The sequence below is a fragment of the Micropterus dolomieu genome, linkage group LG16, assembly GCF_021292245.1.
Source record: "Micropterus dolomieu isolate WLL.071019.BEF.003 ecotype Adirondacks linkage group LG16, ASM2129224v1, whole genome shotgun sequence".
Lineage (NCBI taxonomy): Eukaryota > Metazoa > Chordata > Actinopteri > Centrarchiformes > Centrarchidae > Micropterus > Micropterus dolomieu.
Window position 1 is genome coordinate 20,019,631 of NC_060165.1, and position 18,039 is coordinate 20,037,669.

The 18,039-nt window shown below is 37.2% G+C and overlaps 2 protein-coding genes across 3 annotated transcripts in view; one reads left to right on the forward strand and one right to left on the reverse strand.

The window, feature by feature from the left end:
• Nucleotides 1–5,611: 5,611 nt before the first annotated feature.
• LOC123984998 (overexpressed in colon carcinoma 1 protein homolog) lies at nucleotides 5,612–12,382 on the forward strand. The gene is made up of 6 exons (XM_046072309.1): nucleotides 5,612–5,812; nucleotides 7,699–7,723; nucleotides 7,914–7,949; nucleotides 8,125–8,201; nucleotides 10,555–10,625; nucleotides 11,516–12,382. The coding sequence occupies exons 1-5, from the start codon at nucleotides 5,746–5,748 to the stop codon at nucleotides 10,605–10,607; spliced, it is 258 nt and encodes an 85-aa protein (XP_045928265.1). The 5' UTR covers nucleotides 5,612–5,745; the 3' UTR covers nucleotides 10,608–10,625; nucleotides 11,516–12,382.
• A 1,622-nt stretch (nucleotides 12,383–14,004) lies between these two features.
• dclre1c (DNA cross-link repair 1C, PSO2 homolog (S. cerevisiae)) overlaps nucleotides 14,005–18,039 on the reverse strand; it is a 9,766-nt gene continuing 5,731 nt past the window's right edge. For both annotated transcript variants that reach the window (XM_046072307.1, XM_046072306.1), the window contains 4 exons: nucleotides 17,346–17,434; nucleotides 16,875–16,972; nucleotides 15,819–15,905; nucleotides 14,005–15,711 (listed from right to left, as the gene is read on the reverse strand). In XM_046072307.1, coding sequence (XP_045928263.1) covers nucleotides 14,939–15,711; nucleotides 15,819–15,905; nucleotides 16,875–16,972; nucleotides 17,346–17,434 — 1,047 coding nt within the window. In that variant the 3' untranslated portion in view covers nucleotides 14,005–14,938. The remainder of the gene's footprint in view (nucleotides 15,712–15,818; nucleotides 15,906–16,874; nucleotides 16,973–17,345; nucleotides 17,435–18,039) is intronic.

Sequence of the window (18,039 nt, forward strand, 5' to 3'; positions counted from 1 at the left end):
ATTCTGATTCTTCAACAAACAACCTATATGGTTGTTTTTCTGGAGAGGACAGGCTGGTTATACAATGTTTGCTTTAACAACAAGTCACTTTCAAGCAGTACACCCTGGACAGGTCGCCAAGTGGTAAATAAAAATGTTAAAGAAAAAGTAGCTTTTATCCCTGCAGACCCCGCAATTGTTTTGAACAATGCGTAGTAACAAATGAATTAAATTAAATGTAACACGCCGCACATTATGGTGTTGATTGTATTTTTAGAGGCAATATTAACATGAAAAAATTATTCTAGTTTAAAATCTTTGGTGACTCATATCTTCCTCTGTTATATTAGTGGGCCAGTTATTAATAAATAACATCCTTCACCTCCCCAAACTCAGAGACACCTGCAGGTCACAGCTGTGTTTAAATAGTTATTCTATAGTACAAGTGAGAACTTTTAACAGCCTGCACAGCAGTTTACATTTCATGCATGTCTTGTTGCTTTCACACAGAATTCAAATGTGTAATTAGGTACAGATGTCTTGTATGCATTGCATTAGCCTCAAAATGGATTATGTATAACCTCTACATAATAAACCTATGACTCTGAGACGTGTTCAACAGCATGGTCATTGTGTGAATCCTCACATGCAAAATATTGGTTTCAGTAATCAGGTATTAAAATTATTTAAAAAATAATTAATAACAATATCTTAATTATAATAATTAATAATAATTAAATCTTTAAATTCACAGTAGTAGCATGTTGATTTGTCACAAATTTGTCTCCTCGGCTTTAATTTCTGTATTGAGACATTTGTTTTTACTGTACTTTTATTTTTGTATTTAATATTTTACACATAGAAAGTACTTGCTATGTATAGTGGACCCAAAAGAAAGGTTAAAAGTACACTAAAGAAACTGTGAATAAACTGTTGATGGTGTTTATATGAGCTCATCAGTTTGCTGTGTTCATGATATTTGACTTTTTTTGTCGGGTTACTGTACGAGTTTTAATTAGAAGTTGCATGAAAAACCATTTGGCGTCTTGACCTAAGCGCTGATAAAGGAACGTGCTTAATGAAGTCACTATTTCTGCTCTCTTACTCTGATTATCAGCTGGTTACCAGCACAGTGTGCAGAGATAAATCCGACAGCACTGCCCCCTTGTGGTGTTAATGAGGAACTACAGCTTCAAACAGCACAACTCAAACTCTCTGTGACTCATGTTTTCTATCCTGTTTGTAAAAATGTTCTTTGTCTGTCTCTTCATTTCCATTTCATTCTTCACCTCCTTATTTTACAATAACATAGCCCCACTTTCTGTGTAATGGCCCTGTAATTCTGCTGACTGCTGTATTCAGATAAAATTGCAAACTGCCCAGACAGCATGTGTGAAGCTGTAAATGGATCAAACAAAGAAGACATCTCACTGCAGCTTACCAGTTTTACCTTCCTGAATACTGAACATAAATGTAAAAACTGAATCTAGAGACGTCTGTGTGTAAAAGTGAAACTCCCACACGAAACATCACAGAGGCCATTCAAATGTTTAAAGCCTATAAATCTTTATTTATTTAACATTACATTTTCATGATTAAGTGGGCAACAAGCAAAGTCAAGGTCCATAAAAATGTTGTCAGTTATTAAAATTGTATATATTATTATTATTATTATGTTGGCAACAACTATGTACTTGTCATCAGATTTTAATTCTAATGTTTCTAAACTCTGATAGGTGCACAGAAAAGTCTATGTCCATGATACCACTGCTAAAAGTAAGAGACTGAGGAAAATTGAAGATGAAAATTCACCTGTTAGGGAGGTTGATATTGAGACCATGTTTTTGTGTCCATAGCTGACTGCTTAAGGATGGGAGGCAAAAAATTACATTAAAGAGTTGATGAAACAGTTAGAGGGGCCCAACAGTATTAACACAGAAGGAAATCCTGAGAAGAGGCTCCTCAAGTTGCTTTTGTTAAGTCTAAAGTTATCAAACTGCTTGCAAACATCCGAGGTTCATTTTAAACTCAACACAGTGTAGCAGTGTTTGATGAAAAACCCTCAGCATGCGTCAAAAAGTCTCTTTTCCTTCCTGCTGGAAAGGCTGAGAACAATCAATTATAATCTGAAAGTCACTTTGCTTTACCCGGTAATTGAGGTGAGTTTAGCAGAGAGGGTACTTGTAGTTAACCGTGTGTGTGTGTGTGTGTGTGTGGTATGAGTCATTTTAAGTTTCAGGATAAAAGGAGCAGAGAGGAAAGAGGACAGATAAAAATAAAAAGTACTTATGAGACGTAACGGAGGAACACGTCATTTTGTGTTTTTCATCTTCTGCAGACAGACGGAAAAACAAAGTGTTCTTATCAACCAATCACAGATGAGAATCTGCCGATGATGTGCTTCTGCTAAATTACATTCATAAAAATATAATGTTAATTACCCTGGCTGAGAGCTTTTAAATATAAACTCTCCCATCCTGTTATAACTCCTCTAAAACCCTTAATTTCCTCCTAGCTTGCTGTTGATGTTTTGAAAGTTTGCAGTGACCCAGGAGGAATTTTGGGCATTTGTGGATGCTCTTTGGTGCTAAAATGAAATCTAGAAGTGTACGTTAACACATAAATTCAATTCATATTGTTACAGGAAACAGGTTTTCACCTCTATGTCATGCATATCAGTCAGTCAGCGGGTCCATCACTTCTGTCCAAACTAAAATATCTAAAAAACTATTGGATGGAATAGCGTGAAATGACGTACAGACATTCAAAGTCCCCAGAGGACAAATAGCTTTGCTGATCCCTCGACTTTTCCCCTAGCACCATCATGAGGTTGACATTTGAGGTTTTGAGTAAAACATCTTAACAACAAATGGATGAACTGCCATGAAAGTCAGTGTCTTCCCATATGCAGCTGGCCTCATCAACAAGGCCCGGGGACCCCCAATGACACTGACTCTCATTTTTATTTATATTGGTTTATGTCTGGCACTTAGTTACCAAAGAAAATTCTTTGTATGTGTGAGAACTACTTGGCAATAAAGCTGTTTCTGATTCTGAAGTTTGTTCAAACATTCACGTCCCCCTCAAGATGAACTGTAATAACTTTGGTTATCCTCTGACAGAGCTAAAAGAGAGTGAATATTTATCAGGTCGCCAGTAACATGACTTCAAATGAATGGCAATGTTGCTCCATAACTGTGTAAATAAACTGTTTGCTAACAAGCTCCACATCTCAGTGTTGTGTTCACATCTTGTTTCCAAGGCCACTATAGGCCAACAAAATCAGTTACTGCAGGTTTAACTTGCTTCTGTCACGCCTAAATGTCTCATTCTGGCCAAACTCACCCAAAAGAACACATCAGCATCTGTGGTTTTATGTTGTTTGTCAGTAAAGCAGAAATGAAGATGCTCTCCTGTTAGGAATCATAACCACTCTGGTGTTTTTGGAGCTGATACTTTAAGACCAATTTACAGACAATCATGTGGTGTTTGAACCTAATCCTGACACTTTTGTTTAATTATAAATCATCACACCGGTACAGTATGTTTGGTTTTTCAACACGCACAATTAGAAGTTGTGAGAAGCCAAACAATCACTTCACTGGAGGTGCCGGCTGTTTCGAACTGAGCTCGATAATGATGTGTTTCCCACTTTAGACTTCCCACCTCTGCTCATGTTTTGAAGAGAAATATGAAGGAGTCAACAACCAGTCGGACTCATTAAAGCCAAGTAGAATTTAATGGTGATCGTTTCTTCATCCTAAAACAATGTGTATAAAACTTTTTATTAAATACTTAATTCAAAGCAGTTTGGTTTTCCCACATACATCTTGTGACACGTGGAAATGTGGAGACAATGGGATTTACAGCATCTGTGCTGCTGTGTACTAAATTATGAAACCAGTTAGAGCTTGTCTTCGGGTCAATAACATGCTCCCATAGCATCTTTTCCAATATATGAAATCACATTTAGCAGGTATTCAATGGCTATCATAGCAGATTCATTTTATTCTCAAATTTTTACATTTTACTGGTCACTCCAGTCACCTCCTTCTGCTTCTTCATCTACCATTTTACCCAGATGTTGCTTTTGCTTTTTTCCTTCAGTTTCATCACCTTTTATGTGCACACTGCAGCATAAATGTGCTAATTGTTCATTGCTGGATATCCGTCTCTGTTCTGGGGAAGTCACACATGGGAGTTTGTGTTCTCTCAGGATTTGGGGAGTTGCCTGGTGACGCAACTCTAATTGTTATCTACCTGTAGCTGGTGTCAGGTGTCCTCTGAGATGCGGTCAATTTAGGTTCCTACTGAATCTTGTCACATGGCATGAGTGAGAAAAGAAACTGAAAGAAAGTTTTACATTGTTTTTCAGCAGATTCTGGCTCAAATACAGAGGTAATTTTGCAAAATATCATAAAGGTTGGTGTTCTGGTTTGTTTTATTTGTTTTATTTCTGTCTCTTGCCTCGTGATGTGTCTTCCTGTTAACCACTTTACTTGCATTATTAATTAACCCAAAGAAAAAAAGAAGAAGAAAAGTCAAAATACATGAAGTGGAAAGAGGGACAACTACAATGTCTGTCACAGAAATGTACTCGCCTTCTCTTTGGAAAATCTGCAGAAAAGATGAAATATTTTAGAAATTTGTTCACTTTAGGTTGAAAAAATAAAGTTACAGATCAGAAAAGTAAACATTTCAACTGCCCTTGGTATAAGACACCGTACAAGATGCTCAAAAATGAAAAAAATGCAATATTTTACTTCTAAAGTGAAATCAACAGTATTTAGGTCTATCCAGGTGCACCTGTAAAACCCTCAACAAAGGCAGCATACACAAGTAACAGGAGAATTAAAGTAGTACAGTATTTTAAGATTTATTTTAATGTAAAAAGTCTCTATTTTGCCAGTTTTCCACTTCAGACACATTGCATTCCTATACCAAATTGCAGGAAATTGTTTACAAAGTACTTTTAAGGAACTACTGTCAGTTTAGACAAACTCCCTCCAGGCAATAAATTATTTCTTGCTTACATGTAAAACCATCACTACTGTCTTTTTCAAAGCTCAATATCACTTTGGAAACACTTGACACACACTTAACTGGAATTAAAATGTTTCTGTAAATCTCCAGTTCTAACGATATCTGGAAACTAGTTTGCAATACCAAAAGTTATGCAGCAGCTCTGCATGTTACCTTCTGTATTTACCCAGAGACATACATTTGTGTGTGTTGGTAGAAGTTTATTTTCCTTCAGGTGTGTTTCCAGCTGTACTGCACCTTTAAAAGAAAACAACTAAAACCCCCCAAATGTGTGTCCCTGCTCTCCCCTAATCCTACCCGATTCAGCTTCAACTGTATTTCTGGACAGAAATGCACCAATTAAATAAATTCCAGCCTACTTTGATCTACTAAAACACGAGACACGCACCCCTCAACAGCAGGGGTGAACGCACTTTCCTTCTCTCTCTCCTTCTTGCAGATTCCTCCCTACCTCTCTCTCTCCTTCTCCCCGCTCTGCTCCTCCTCTTTCTTCTCTTGGCGTCATTATAATCCTTCCTCCATGCTGAGGTACAGTAGATAGACGCAGAGTAGAGACAGACTGAGGGGAAAAGAAAAAAGGAAAGAAGTTTTCAGTCTCTCCTCCTCACCCTCACTCATTTCTTCGAACCTGTCACTCCTTCGGCTTATGTTATTCTTTGTTTCTTCTTTTCTCTCATTCGTTTGTTCTTTCCTTCCTCTTCCTCTGAGCTTTTATAGACTCCGATGAGAGAGATGGGATGTGGAAATTCCTCCCCTAACACCAACAACAACAGCAGCAGCAGCACTGCAGGTGAGAAACACAAAGAATGTTTGTGCATGAAACAGCAGAACATTTTGTTTATCTGAGTTACATAGCAGCAAACAGACATAATAGATAGGCGTATCTAAGTTATTTTAGTAACTTTTTCTGTCACATAATACTGTTAAAGGCCCAGTCAGTCATTTTTTGACCATATTCATTTCATGTAAACACATAAAGATGATTACATTTTGTGTGTGTGATTTTCTTCATTTTCTTGTTTTAAGTCTGCACCTGTTTCATGTTTTGTATATGCCACCTTTCAGGTTTCAGTTGTCTACTGTGTTGAACATTGTAAATGGAGACAGTCCTTTCTGAAAATGACTAAAAATAAGAGTCTGTATCTCCCAATTAATATGTTACACGGCCATGTTAATGTCACTTTTCATGTCACTAGCAGACTGCTAGTCACCCTGGTGGAATGTAACAAAGTACATGTACTCAATACCAATTCGACATACTTATACTTTCCATTTTATGCAACTTTATACTTCTACTTCACTACAAATAGGCAGATATTGTAATTTTTCCTGTCCAGTGAAAACCATGTATCTCAAAATCTGGTGATTTAGAGTTTGAATGTTTGTGATAAACTGCAGGATTGTGTGTTCCTTTGTGGTTTTAAGGAAATTCTCCTTCTTCTTAAGCCAAATAAACTGTTACCCCCCACACTCCCCTCCTCTAAGATGGAAAACTCATCATCACAAAGCTGAAAACATTGCTCATGACAAGTTGACTTGTTGGAGATGATCAGCTCAACCTTTAAAAACTACAGCAGAAAAATGCAACATGCATTTTAATACAGGAGTAACATTAATCCAAAAACATTATTTATAATATTGAAACACTAATCAGGAACATTTTATTTTACTTGATACTTTAGCATATTTTGATGATAATACTTACATACTTTTACTTAAGTTGTGAACGCAGGACTTTTTCTTGTAGTGGAGATTTAGTGGTACTAGTACTTTTACAAAAGGATATGAATACTTCTTCCTCCACTGTTAACCCTGCAGGTGCAGAAAAGGGCGTTCAAAAGGTTTTTGTGACTATTATTACCAACATCAGAACCCTAAAACTTTGGTGCACGGCGAGATAAAATGAGATTATCAACCTACCAGATTGAGTTTAAGACTGGTACATGCAGTATGCTGTATACATAAAAGTGAGACTATGTGACGTTTAAATACAGAAATAACACAATCTTGCTCTTACAATGTAATGTAATGTTAATAGCTAATGGTGACAGATATTGATTTATAACTTACATTACTAAAGCAGTTCACTGACTTTATGACTCTTTTCTATTTGTGCTACTGTCACACTACATGTTAGTATTCACTGTCCTTTAATTGTGACCGCAGCGGCCACTGTTGCTTTAATGCTCCCTATGCGGATGAATGTGAATGAGTTTTGTGACCTTTCATAATGCACAACCGTCAGGACCAAAACTTTCTCATATTACAAGATATCCTGAAAGTTAATGGTCTTAAAACATCCTTAACTGTGCTACAGGTATTCAAGCACCCCAGGATAAATCTGAAGCATTTTGGTGGCTCCTGATCTTTCATCTAGTTCCACCATCAGGAAAAACTTAACAATCTTAACACAACGAAAACATTAAAATAAAATGGGTAAAATTTCTTGCATACATTCATGTTTCCCAGAGGCTGAACCCTTATAACTTCAGTTATTTACGTAATCTTGAATGTCAAATGATGAATTAACACATGAATAATGATGGATTAACCTGGTAAGACTTATATTATATATATTAATATAAGTTAAATTGAGAAATAATGGTGAATCAGTAGGAAAATTTTTTTACCTTTGCCAGCTATTTATATCATACATCTGACTGTTTGTGACTTCAGGTCCTGCTGAGTCTTCATCAAAGGTGTAAGTTAATTTTACTTAAACACACACACACACACACACACACACACACACACACACACACACACACACATATTCTGATGTGTTAAAACATGTCAGTGTTGTTTGACCTTTCTCTGATGTTTTAGGTTTACGTAGAGCGACTTCAATGCATACAGTGCGTTTTAATGTGTGTGTGAATGTTTGTTGACAGTTCAGAAGAGTGTGTGCCAGAAGACGACAAATGGCAGTGAGTCCTTCAATCCAGATTGACACTGTTCACACTTGTAATATCTGTTTATATACGGTATATTTAACACACATACATCAAATACTGCACATATACTGTATAGAAGATATAAACTACAACACTAAAATATATTAATTAGCATGAGTAACATTTGTGCACATGTTTGTGTATATAGGAACTATGGAGGTGTGTATGTGGGCTTTCCTGCAGACCTGAGCAACATCCCTCAAGTACAGATTGGATCCCTCAGAGGTCACACACACACACACACACACACACACACACACACACACACAAAAAGATCAATATGCAATATTGAAGTAAAGGCTTATCATTATAGGGCAGTCAGAACTGTTGGTTTGAAAGTTATTATCTTTTTTCCACTGTGTGATTTGAAACTCGCTTTGAATGGTGACGTTGATGTTTTCTAAAGCACCACTTCTCAGGGCTCTGAGATTGATTAAGCATATCAATAATGGAATTATAATTGACGACTCTCTCTCATTTCAGCCTCATATTCAGCAACTGCTGAAAAAACAGAAGTTGAAATAGTTTTCTTTAATTTAGAAACAAGTCTTGCTTTTCCTTCAAAGCCAAAAGAAGACCTGTTGCTGGCACCTTTATGTCGGTGCTGGACTATATACATGCATCTTCACAATGCCTACACATACTTCTGCTGTGTATTCATGTCTACTATGGAGCTCTGAGATTTAAAAAGCTGTCATTTACCATTTCCCCTTGAATGACAGGGTTTGATGGTCTGCCTTGTCCCACCCGTAGACATAATCATTGGTATATTCTTATTTTAAGGACTTCTTCTTGGACTGCTTCCTTCTTACTTATAGATCTATATCCTACAAAAAAAAAGCATAGAAAGTTTATATCTAAGCTTCCAGGATTTATTTCTATTAACTTTCTCCAAAGTCCGTTCTTAAATGGGAAAAAGGGTGTTTAACGCTTCCTCAGCTTGAAATTATTTGCAAAATCACCTGAATCTTCAGGAGCTGAAGAATGGTTTGAAATCTTATAATTCTATCATTATTGTTTTAGTTTTCATTTTAAATAGTTTTCTGTTTGTCTTGTGACTAAGCTGTGTTGTTAGTGCTAGTGCCTGTCTTGGTCTGGACACTCCTGAAAAAGAGATTTTTAATCTTACTGAGTCTTTTACTCCTGGTTAATTAAAAAATAACAAATTGGCACATCATGCCACATATTAAATGTTATATTTTCCCCTCTAGAAGTGCAGAGCAGAGTCAAAATACTAATGAAAATCCTTCTCTACTGCTCAGCAAGAGCAAATTTTCATCAGGCCTCATGCAGAACCACTCGTAGGAAGAGATTTGTTTTTACATTTTCAACATATTTTTGTACTTACAATACAACAGACCTGTTGCACAAGTTAGTCAGCCTTTCTTCACGGGTCTTCTTATTCACTCATTTAATATCTCGTCTCCCCCTTCGACAGCCTCTAGTGTTAGTCTTGGGCTGCTTTGCTTTTGCTGATTTTTTCTTCATCTAACTTCACGTCAGATTATTCCCCCTTTATTTCTGTCACAACGCAGTGCTGCTCCATCTGATCTGTGAAATGCTACAATACTGAAGCACACATAGCCGAATTTTTTTAAGGTGCTATGAAAATATATGTACTGTATATATATATATATATATATATGTTTGTTTCTAATAGTAGCAGTTGTTTGCTGTAGTAAGCAGTTTCCCCCTGCTTCCAATCTCTGGGCTAAGCTTAGATGCGCTGTGCATGCAGGGCTAAGCAGCAGTTGCTAACATCGGGCCTGAGAAAGAATCCAGGTCATAGATGTGTTATACAAACTGGATATTGAACTTAGTAGACAACACCCATTTGTTTGAATGAAAATTGTCTGTTGAGTTTATAAGCCAAAAAAGTTTTCTACTTCCGGTTTGCACTGGTGTTCCCGCTAATCCTAACATTAGGATGTCCACTTTTCTAGGCTCTGGGAAGGTTTTTCTCAAAAATAAGACGTAAAAGAGTAATAGTGGACCTTGTTTGAAGTTTCAGGTGTCCTGTCAACTGTTTTACAGACATCTCTTTTATAATGGGTCTATGGAGAAAATGTTTTTTGATGGCAGGAGATTTTTGGCAAAGCTTAGCGATGGCTTATATGGATGAACTTATCCAGCTCTCTTGATACATCCATGATTGAGGTCTGACCTGAACTCGATATTTAGTAAGATCTGACTCCTCTGATTCAGACAAACCATATGTTTGGTTTGAAAACACCCTCAAAAGGCACACAGACATGGAACTAGCACAAATCAGTCCATGTAAATCTGGGTAAAACCAAGACTTTTGCCCATTTGGTGTGAACCAGCATGCTTACACGAGAGTACACTTCTACATATCAAATTCCCAATAACCCCCACACACGCACAGCCTCAATTTCCTGTTGAGTCTCAAGGGTCACGAGAGCATGGGAGAGAGAAAACACTGATGATCACTGCATGTGTTTGAGTTTGTGTATGCAAGTAAGGACTGTATATGTGTTTTATATGTTGTTAGTGTGACAATTACATTTAATTTAATATTCATTGTGTGTGTGTTAATTAATGAAACTGTCCTCCACAGAGAGTGAGAGAGACTCATCCCTCAGGAAGCCGCTGTGGGGGAACGGCCTCTAATTTTTAATGAAGAACCAGGTCTGAGCTTGTCTCTCTGTGTGTTTGTGTGCGACGACCTCCTCCAGTTTTTCTCTGCCTTTTCATTAATGAGTGCTATGATGTCAAGTTTGCAGTTAAAGGACCACACCAGTGTTTCTGTCAGTGGTTGACTAAGTACACAAATCCTTCATTAAAAGTACATATACCCTTGCAAAATATTACTCTAAGTCTTCAATAACAATTTCTACTTCAGTCAAAGTACAAAAGTATGAGCTTTTAAAAATACCTAAATTCAGTATCAAAAGTAAAAAGTACTCTCATATGGTTATGATTGTCAAGGGTTGCTAACATGACATTTAAAAATGATTATTATCATAGTTGCAAATTAAATTTCTGTCAATCAGCTAATGGTTTTAGCTGTACTTGTATTAACTGTTGGATAGTTTGATAATAAAATGTCACTATTTTTAAAACTCTTCCATATGTTTATGTGTAAAAATCTTACTTAGTAAAGTAGCTAATAACCTAAGCTGTCTGATAAATGTAGTGAAGTAAAAAGTACAATATTTCTCTCTGAGATGTAGTGGAGTTGGAGTAGAAGTAGAAAGAGGCATGAAAAGAAAATACTCAACTAAAGTAGAAATTCCTCTAATTTGTACTTTAGTAGAGTACTTTAGTCCACCACTGGTTTTTGTTTGTTTCAGGCTTCAAAATGACTAATTTCAACAATAGTTTAATAATTGTAATTATATTTTGATGTGTTTTTTAAGTCAATTAGTTCATTAAGAGCAATGTCTTTTTAATGTGCACATTTGTCTACCTCATGTTGTGTTATTAATTTAATCAGTTTTACCCAGTTAAATGCATAAGAATTTTTCTTTTAAGAATAACACTAAATGATTATTCCGCTGTCTTTTCTGCACTGAAAGGTGCTACAGAAGAATGATATGGCAGCAGGGAGTTTGTCGAGTGACGAGAAGAAGAAGAAGAAGAAAAAGAAGAAGAAGAAACCCTTCCGGCGCTCTTCAGGTCCTCACTTTTGTCATCAGCAACCCATTAAATCTGAAATGGGAAACAGCTGCACCCAGTGGAGCCAATCTCCTCTCTCAGCGCTGCTTGTATGGAAGCAGATGTCAACCTAAAACAGGGCTGTTTACTAAGATGAAGGCGTTTTGATCCCTGCGTGAAGAACCAGGAGGCTGCAGATTTTTAATTCGTCTCTAGACTTCATCAGAGGACTCCACAGGGTGCATTTCACTTGGCCTTATTGGCTGCATGTTGTGTAACTGCTTAAGGAAGTGTCAGCAGCAGGTGAATCTATATCAGCTTATTAACACAAAAAATGGCAGAGACGCTGTGCTTGCTTGTCGAGGGTGAGAAATGCTAATTTAAGGTTTGAATATCAAGCAGGAGTACATATAAAACATATAAAAAGGAGGCATCTGGTGATATTGAGTCAAAAAATCCCATAAAAAGACCAAAAACCAACAATGAATTGGCCATGTATTGTTTGTCTATCCAAAACTATTAAAAACACATCAATGGCTGGGTGCACTGGGTGACATATTCTTTCATGACCATGAACACACATTATTTTGACTCAATCCCACAACACCGTCCTGCTGTCCCAAATACCTTTAAGAATGAAAGTATATATTTATGAGTTGTTTTTAAAGATTTGTATCTTTAGCAGGAACCAGTGGTCTTGGTGCCTAGTTAAGGAAGTAATTTCATTGTTTGTTGTGATCTTTTAACAGGATTTGTTGACAATAATAAATCTTATAAACGCTCTTAAACTCTTAAAAAGGTTATATTTTCACATCTAACTCGAGCATACTCAAGCAAAACAACCACACGATGTATAAAGATTAAGTTTTTTGACCTATGTGAAGGACATTTGCTTTGTTGTGTTAATAAGAACTAGGGTTGAATGATTTTGGGAAATAAACTATTTTTTTTGCAATTGCAGTTGAGATTTAAGATGCAATTAATTTTTAAGCTCTTTACCTTCTGTATTATTTAAAATGGAAAAGCAATAAATCAGTGTATAGTATGACCAACACAATATTAGATAAAACATGCACTGTTCTTTCTTGTGGGTCAGGCCTGTGTTACGATGAAATTTAGGTGATGCATGAATTATTATTATGTGCAATGGTGGAGAAGAAATATCAAATTTAAATATATGAGAAAGATAATTTGAGAGTCAAGTCATGGCATTAAATAATATGATATATCATCAGGTCGGCCTCCCTGCAGACAACAAGAAAAACTAAGTTCACCACAGTATATTATAGGCTACAGTAAGCACTCAATACAAACCCCACAGTTCAACCACCAATTAATGAGTCCTTATCTCAGTTCAAATCTCCACGAGTCCAACTTTCGTGAAAAAAAACTCCTTTTCTATATCCCAGTAAGCAAACAAAAAAATACTCAGTTTGAGGTTCAATTCAAAAGTTGGCAAACGAAAATAAAACCAAGTGACGCCTCTCTAATTGACAAGCTTAGTAATTCTCACCGGAGCCGCCCCCCCCCCCAACCCCCTCCCCTGCAGCCTCTGTTACATAGATAGTTACTGAGCTGACTGGTGGCTGTGTGTGTACTACAAGTGTCTTTCTGTTGTGCATTTTTCCTGTGCATCAAAGCGGCGAATGGCCCGAAGATTTCATTCCCCACCACCAAGTTACCCGAGGGTGGCACTAAAGTTTCTGTAGTGTCACCTTCTGTCAAGCATAAGGCCACTGTACAACAAGTCAAGGTACAGCGTCACATGTGAAGTTGATGCTTCCTATGCAGACTGGCCCTCCAGGACACAAACTGGCTCCTGCTGTGAGATGAGGTCAGTGAATCGTGTTCCCCTGAGGACACTTACACAGTTAACAAATTACAGCTGCATGTACGTAAATAAAAGATAGTCTGCTGTCATTTACCTTTAATGATGGTGAAACCACCAATGACGCCAGAATCTCAATTGGTTGGTTTGGAAGTTGTTAAAAACCAACTATATAATGTTGCACACAGGCTGCAGTCTCTGATATCTATATCTATATATATATCTATATCTCTCTCTCTCTCTCTCTCTATATATATATATATATCTATATATATATCTATATCTCTCTCTCTCTCTCTCTCTATATATATATATATATATATATATATATATATATATATATATATATATAAATAATATTTGTGAAAAGATAAAGATCTGTCTTTTTTTTAAAACAGATCTGAATGTGTGTTTGTGGATGCTGCATGAGAACGTGATCTGGGTTTCTGAAGGCTCAGGAATATTATTCATGAGCATCATTTGAAATGTACAGAATGTTATCCAAAATAAGTCAATATCTGCCAGTTTGAGTATTTAAAGAGGTTTTCATTAGTATAGACAAACTAATAATATGCTCTTTAGTTGAAATTAAATACATTTAATTTGGTTTTACAAAACTGCATCTTCTTTACATCATTTGATCCACTTCACAAGGAAGCGTTTAGCAGAACAAACCACAAACTGTCAACAAAAAGGGAAAGTCAGCAGTGAGGTACACAGGTGCATAAATGCATGTAGGGCACAGGTGAAGGTAAAGTGTAGTGGAATGAAGTGTGTGTATTAGTTGCTTTACATACTGAGGTTTACGTGGTTTGGAGGTTTGACTGAAGCTTGAGAAGAACGCCGTCACTTGTAGGCATGTGAGGTATTATAGAAGCTCATTATGTGTTTATGACACATAAACAATAAATCTTGTAGCATATAGGTGAGGTAACCATGTATTCATACTGTGAGCATACTGTCAGTCTCAGTTTAAGTCAATTTAGCTTTCCAGCCAAAGAAATTTAATTTATATACATTAAAATGCAGATTAGAGACTAGCTGGTGAAGAAAGTGGAACATTTAGCAGCTAAAAGAGCCTGACATTTTTTCTGGAGTTAATGGAGACCAAAGTAAGATCCAAAAGGAGAGTGAACATTGGACTGAAATCTACTAAGTGGCAGGAAACATGACTCCAAATAAACGGTTACAAATTTGCAGTATCAACGTACAGACGCATCAACTTACGTGGCCAAAAAAAAAAAAAAGAGGTTTAAGGCTATTTTAATCACTTGCTAACTGGCTATGTTTACTAAAAAACATAATGTGCAGAAGTAGTGAACAGTTATGATTGGCCAATTGGCTGCATAAATTCAACCTAAATCTCTAAGAACAGAGACCCATCAACTATAATGCTCACAGTCTGAATGCATAGAGGGTTTATTCATACTCTTTTGCATCTTGTCCACAGCCTAGGAGCTTTACTGTGGACAAACAGGAATGTTAAAGTCAGTTTTCGTGAGCCACATTCCCTTTTTCAGTCCCGCTTTCTGATTGCCACTTCCTCTCCTGACGCCAGCTTCCTGTACAACTGCGACAGCTCATCCGGTTGTGGCATTTTTGACTCTGGTGTGCAGGGAATATCAAAGTCCGATGACACCTGAGACTCTGAGGTCTCCTCCAGCTCTGATTGGACCTTCTGTACGTTGCTCTCCTTCTTCTGAGACGCAGCATTGGTCCCCAAGTCTCCTTGTTCCCGCTCCCGCTGCTCTGGTTGCAGAATCAAGGTGTCGGGTAAATAGGAGTCCTGGTTCTGTGAGGAATGATTTGACAGAGAGGCGGACAGGGTCAGACTGAAGTCTCCATCGTTGTCGGGGGTTTTTTCTTCATCGCTGAACAGTTCTGGGGTCTGTGAACCAGTCATTCTGGAGGGGGAGGGGCTCGGACAAGAGCAGCAGGATTGTAATTGGCTGTTGAGGCTGTTCTGGCTGTCAGTCAGCGTCTCTGTGGTGAAGAAGTCCTCCCATTTCGGAGGATTAGAGGAAGCAGGTCCTTCTAGCTCAGTATTCTTTTTCTCTGTATCCTCAGTGTCCTTTATTGGCCTGATCACATCCTTCATCCGTTTTGTATCCCCCCCGCCGTTCTCCTCCTCCTGCTGCTGATCCTCCTCCTCATTATCTTCCTCTTCATCATTGGATTCAGTGCAGTCCACATAGTTGCGTGCAACAGACTGCGTGTCGGTGACCGTCACAGGAAAAGACTCCTCCACGGACACAGGAGGCGCTGTTTTCTGAGGACTCTGAGCTTTCACTAAGAGACACAGATGAAAAAGAAAATCAATGGTTCACTAAATAATAATCAGTCCATATTAGGAACCTAAAAAAGAAGAGACATAGGAAGTTAAAATATTTCTGCACCATTTTTTATTTCTTGGTTCAGCCCCATCTTCTTCCTCACTGGTGCCAGGTCGAGCCCATCAAACAGCTCGTCATCGCTGTCTGGATCTGAGCAGAGAAAAACAAACAGTTAATACTTTACTAACACATGCTGACAAGTGATAAAGTTGTTTGTTAATTTACAAAGCTAATATTGATCAAGAGTCAAAAACCTACATCAAAAAGATCAAAAGTCAAATATCTACCCCTAAAATGTCATCTTTCATACATCTGAATTAATTATTTTAAAATATTAAATATATTCCTAATCTGAAATGATTCTTATCTTATCATTCCAATATGTCTTTTAAGTTGGATGTATGTGGCTTAAAAAATACCAAGTTCAATACTTGCGCAAAAGACAACAATTAGAATTCAGTAAATCTAAAAAGTAGTTTATAAAATAATCAATGTATTGCATGTGCAAACCAGTTGCCAGAAATACTAATTAAAGCAAATTAAATTAATTAAAGTTGCTCTTTCTAATAAGACGTATGGCTCATACAACACGGAGTAGCAGGCAAAGTTTGTTCTACACAAAGATAAACAGAAAGACCAGAACGGACCAAAACTACGAAGTGCAAAGACATTAGCAGCTACGTTAACTTAGCTCTTTAAAGGACTATCAGATTGTGGAGCGTCCCTAACCTCATCTCAAATGCTCTTAACTTTCTTTATGGTGCTTCTTGTAAGTGACCTTTGCTGGGGCCCTTTGAGACAATACTTAAATTCATTTATACCTTTTTATTTATTCATCTATCTTTCAAATGGTGGCACTCTCAAAACTGCAGGGTACAGACCGACCCCTGCCTTTGCATATGATCTAAAACATTTGTAAAGAAGAAACTATATATGTACGGAGAGTAGAACCTTCAGCTTCACATTTTATTGACCTGTAAACAAGCATCACAGTGACAGTATTACAGATGTGTTTTAGCGCAGTGCACCTGTTATGGTTACTGTATCTGTGTGTGTGTGTGTGTGTGTGTGTGTGTGTTGTTCTGTGTGTGTGTGTGTGTGTGTGTGTGTGTCTCTCACCATATTTAGGTCGCTCAACCATGGTGCGTTTGAGGACTCCCAAAGGTTTGTATATGGGCGCTGCATTTTCAGAATGGTTCCTGCACATCAGCTTCAACCTGCTCAAACACACAATGTTATTAAATTATTAGCAATCATCATAGTTATCAATACACCAACTTTGTGCACAAACCGATCACATTTATTAAATTTCTGTGGTATCACTCATTAAATGTTATCTCACATCAAAAGATTTTTATTGATGTTTTATTCCCCCCCCCCATGTGGAGAACTTTAAAAATTATCAAGTCAGTTATCACTTGACTGTAACAGAAGACAAAGAAAAGTCCCTCCCAATTAAGAACCAGGGAATTTTTGGTGTTTTTTCTTGAAGAATTATTATTCGATTAACCAAATAGTTGCAGATTAATTTTAATAATTTAAGATGGAGACTTAAATGATAAAATAAAAAATAAATAATACTTCACTCACATCTGTGTAACCTCTGTCAGTGTCTGACCAATAGGGATAACACTGGGGTAGATGTTGACTGGCTGAAGGTAGGAGAGGAAGTCTTTAATCTGAAATTATAGAGGAACACAGTAAACGTGTGTGTGTTAGTGGATAAACAAACAAATAACACATAAAATCTACTTGATCACAGAAGCTTCAACAGCATTTAACTTTTTAAAAAAAGTATATACACTACCGTTCAAAAGTTTGGGGTCACCCAAACAATTTTGTGTTTTCCTGAAAAGTCACACTTATTCACCACCATACGTTGTGAAATGAATAGAAAATGGAGTCAAGACATTGACAAGGTTAGAAATAATGATTTGTATTTGAAATAAGATCTTTTTTACATCAAACTTCGCTTTCGTCAAAGAATCCTCCATTTGCAGCAATTACAGCATTGCAGACCTTTGGCATTCTAGCTGTTAATTTGTTGAGGTAATCTGGAGAAATTGCACCCCACGCTTCCAGAAGCAGCTCCCACAAGTTGGATTGGTTGGATGGGCACTTCTTGCGTACCATACGGTCAAGCTGCTCCCACAACAGCTCAATGGGGTTCAGATCTGGTGACTGCGCTGGCCACTCCATTACCGATAGAATACCAGCTGCCTGCTTCTGCTCTAAATAGTTCTTGCACAATTTGGAGGTGTGTTTAGGGTCATTGTCCTGTTGT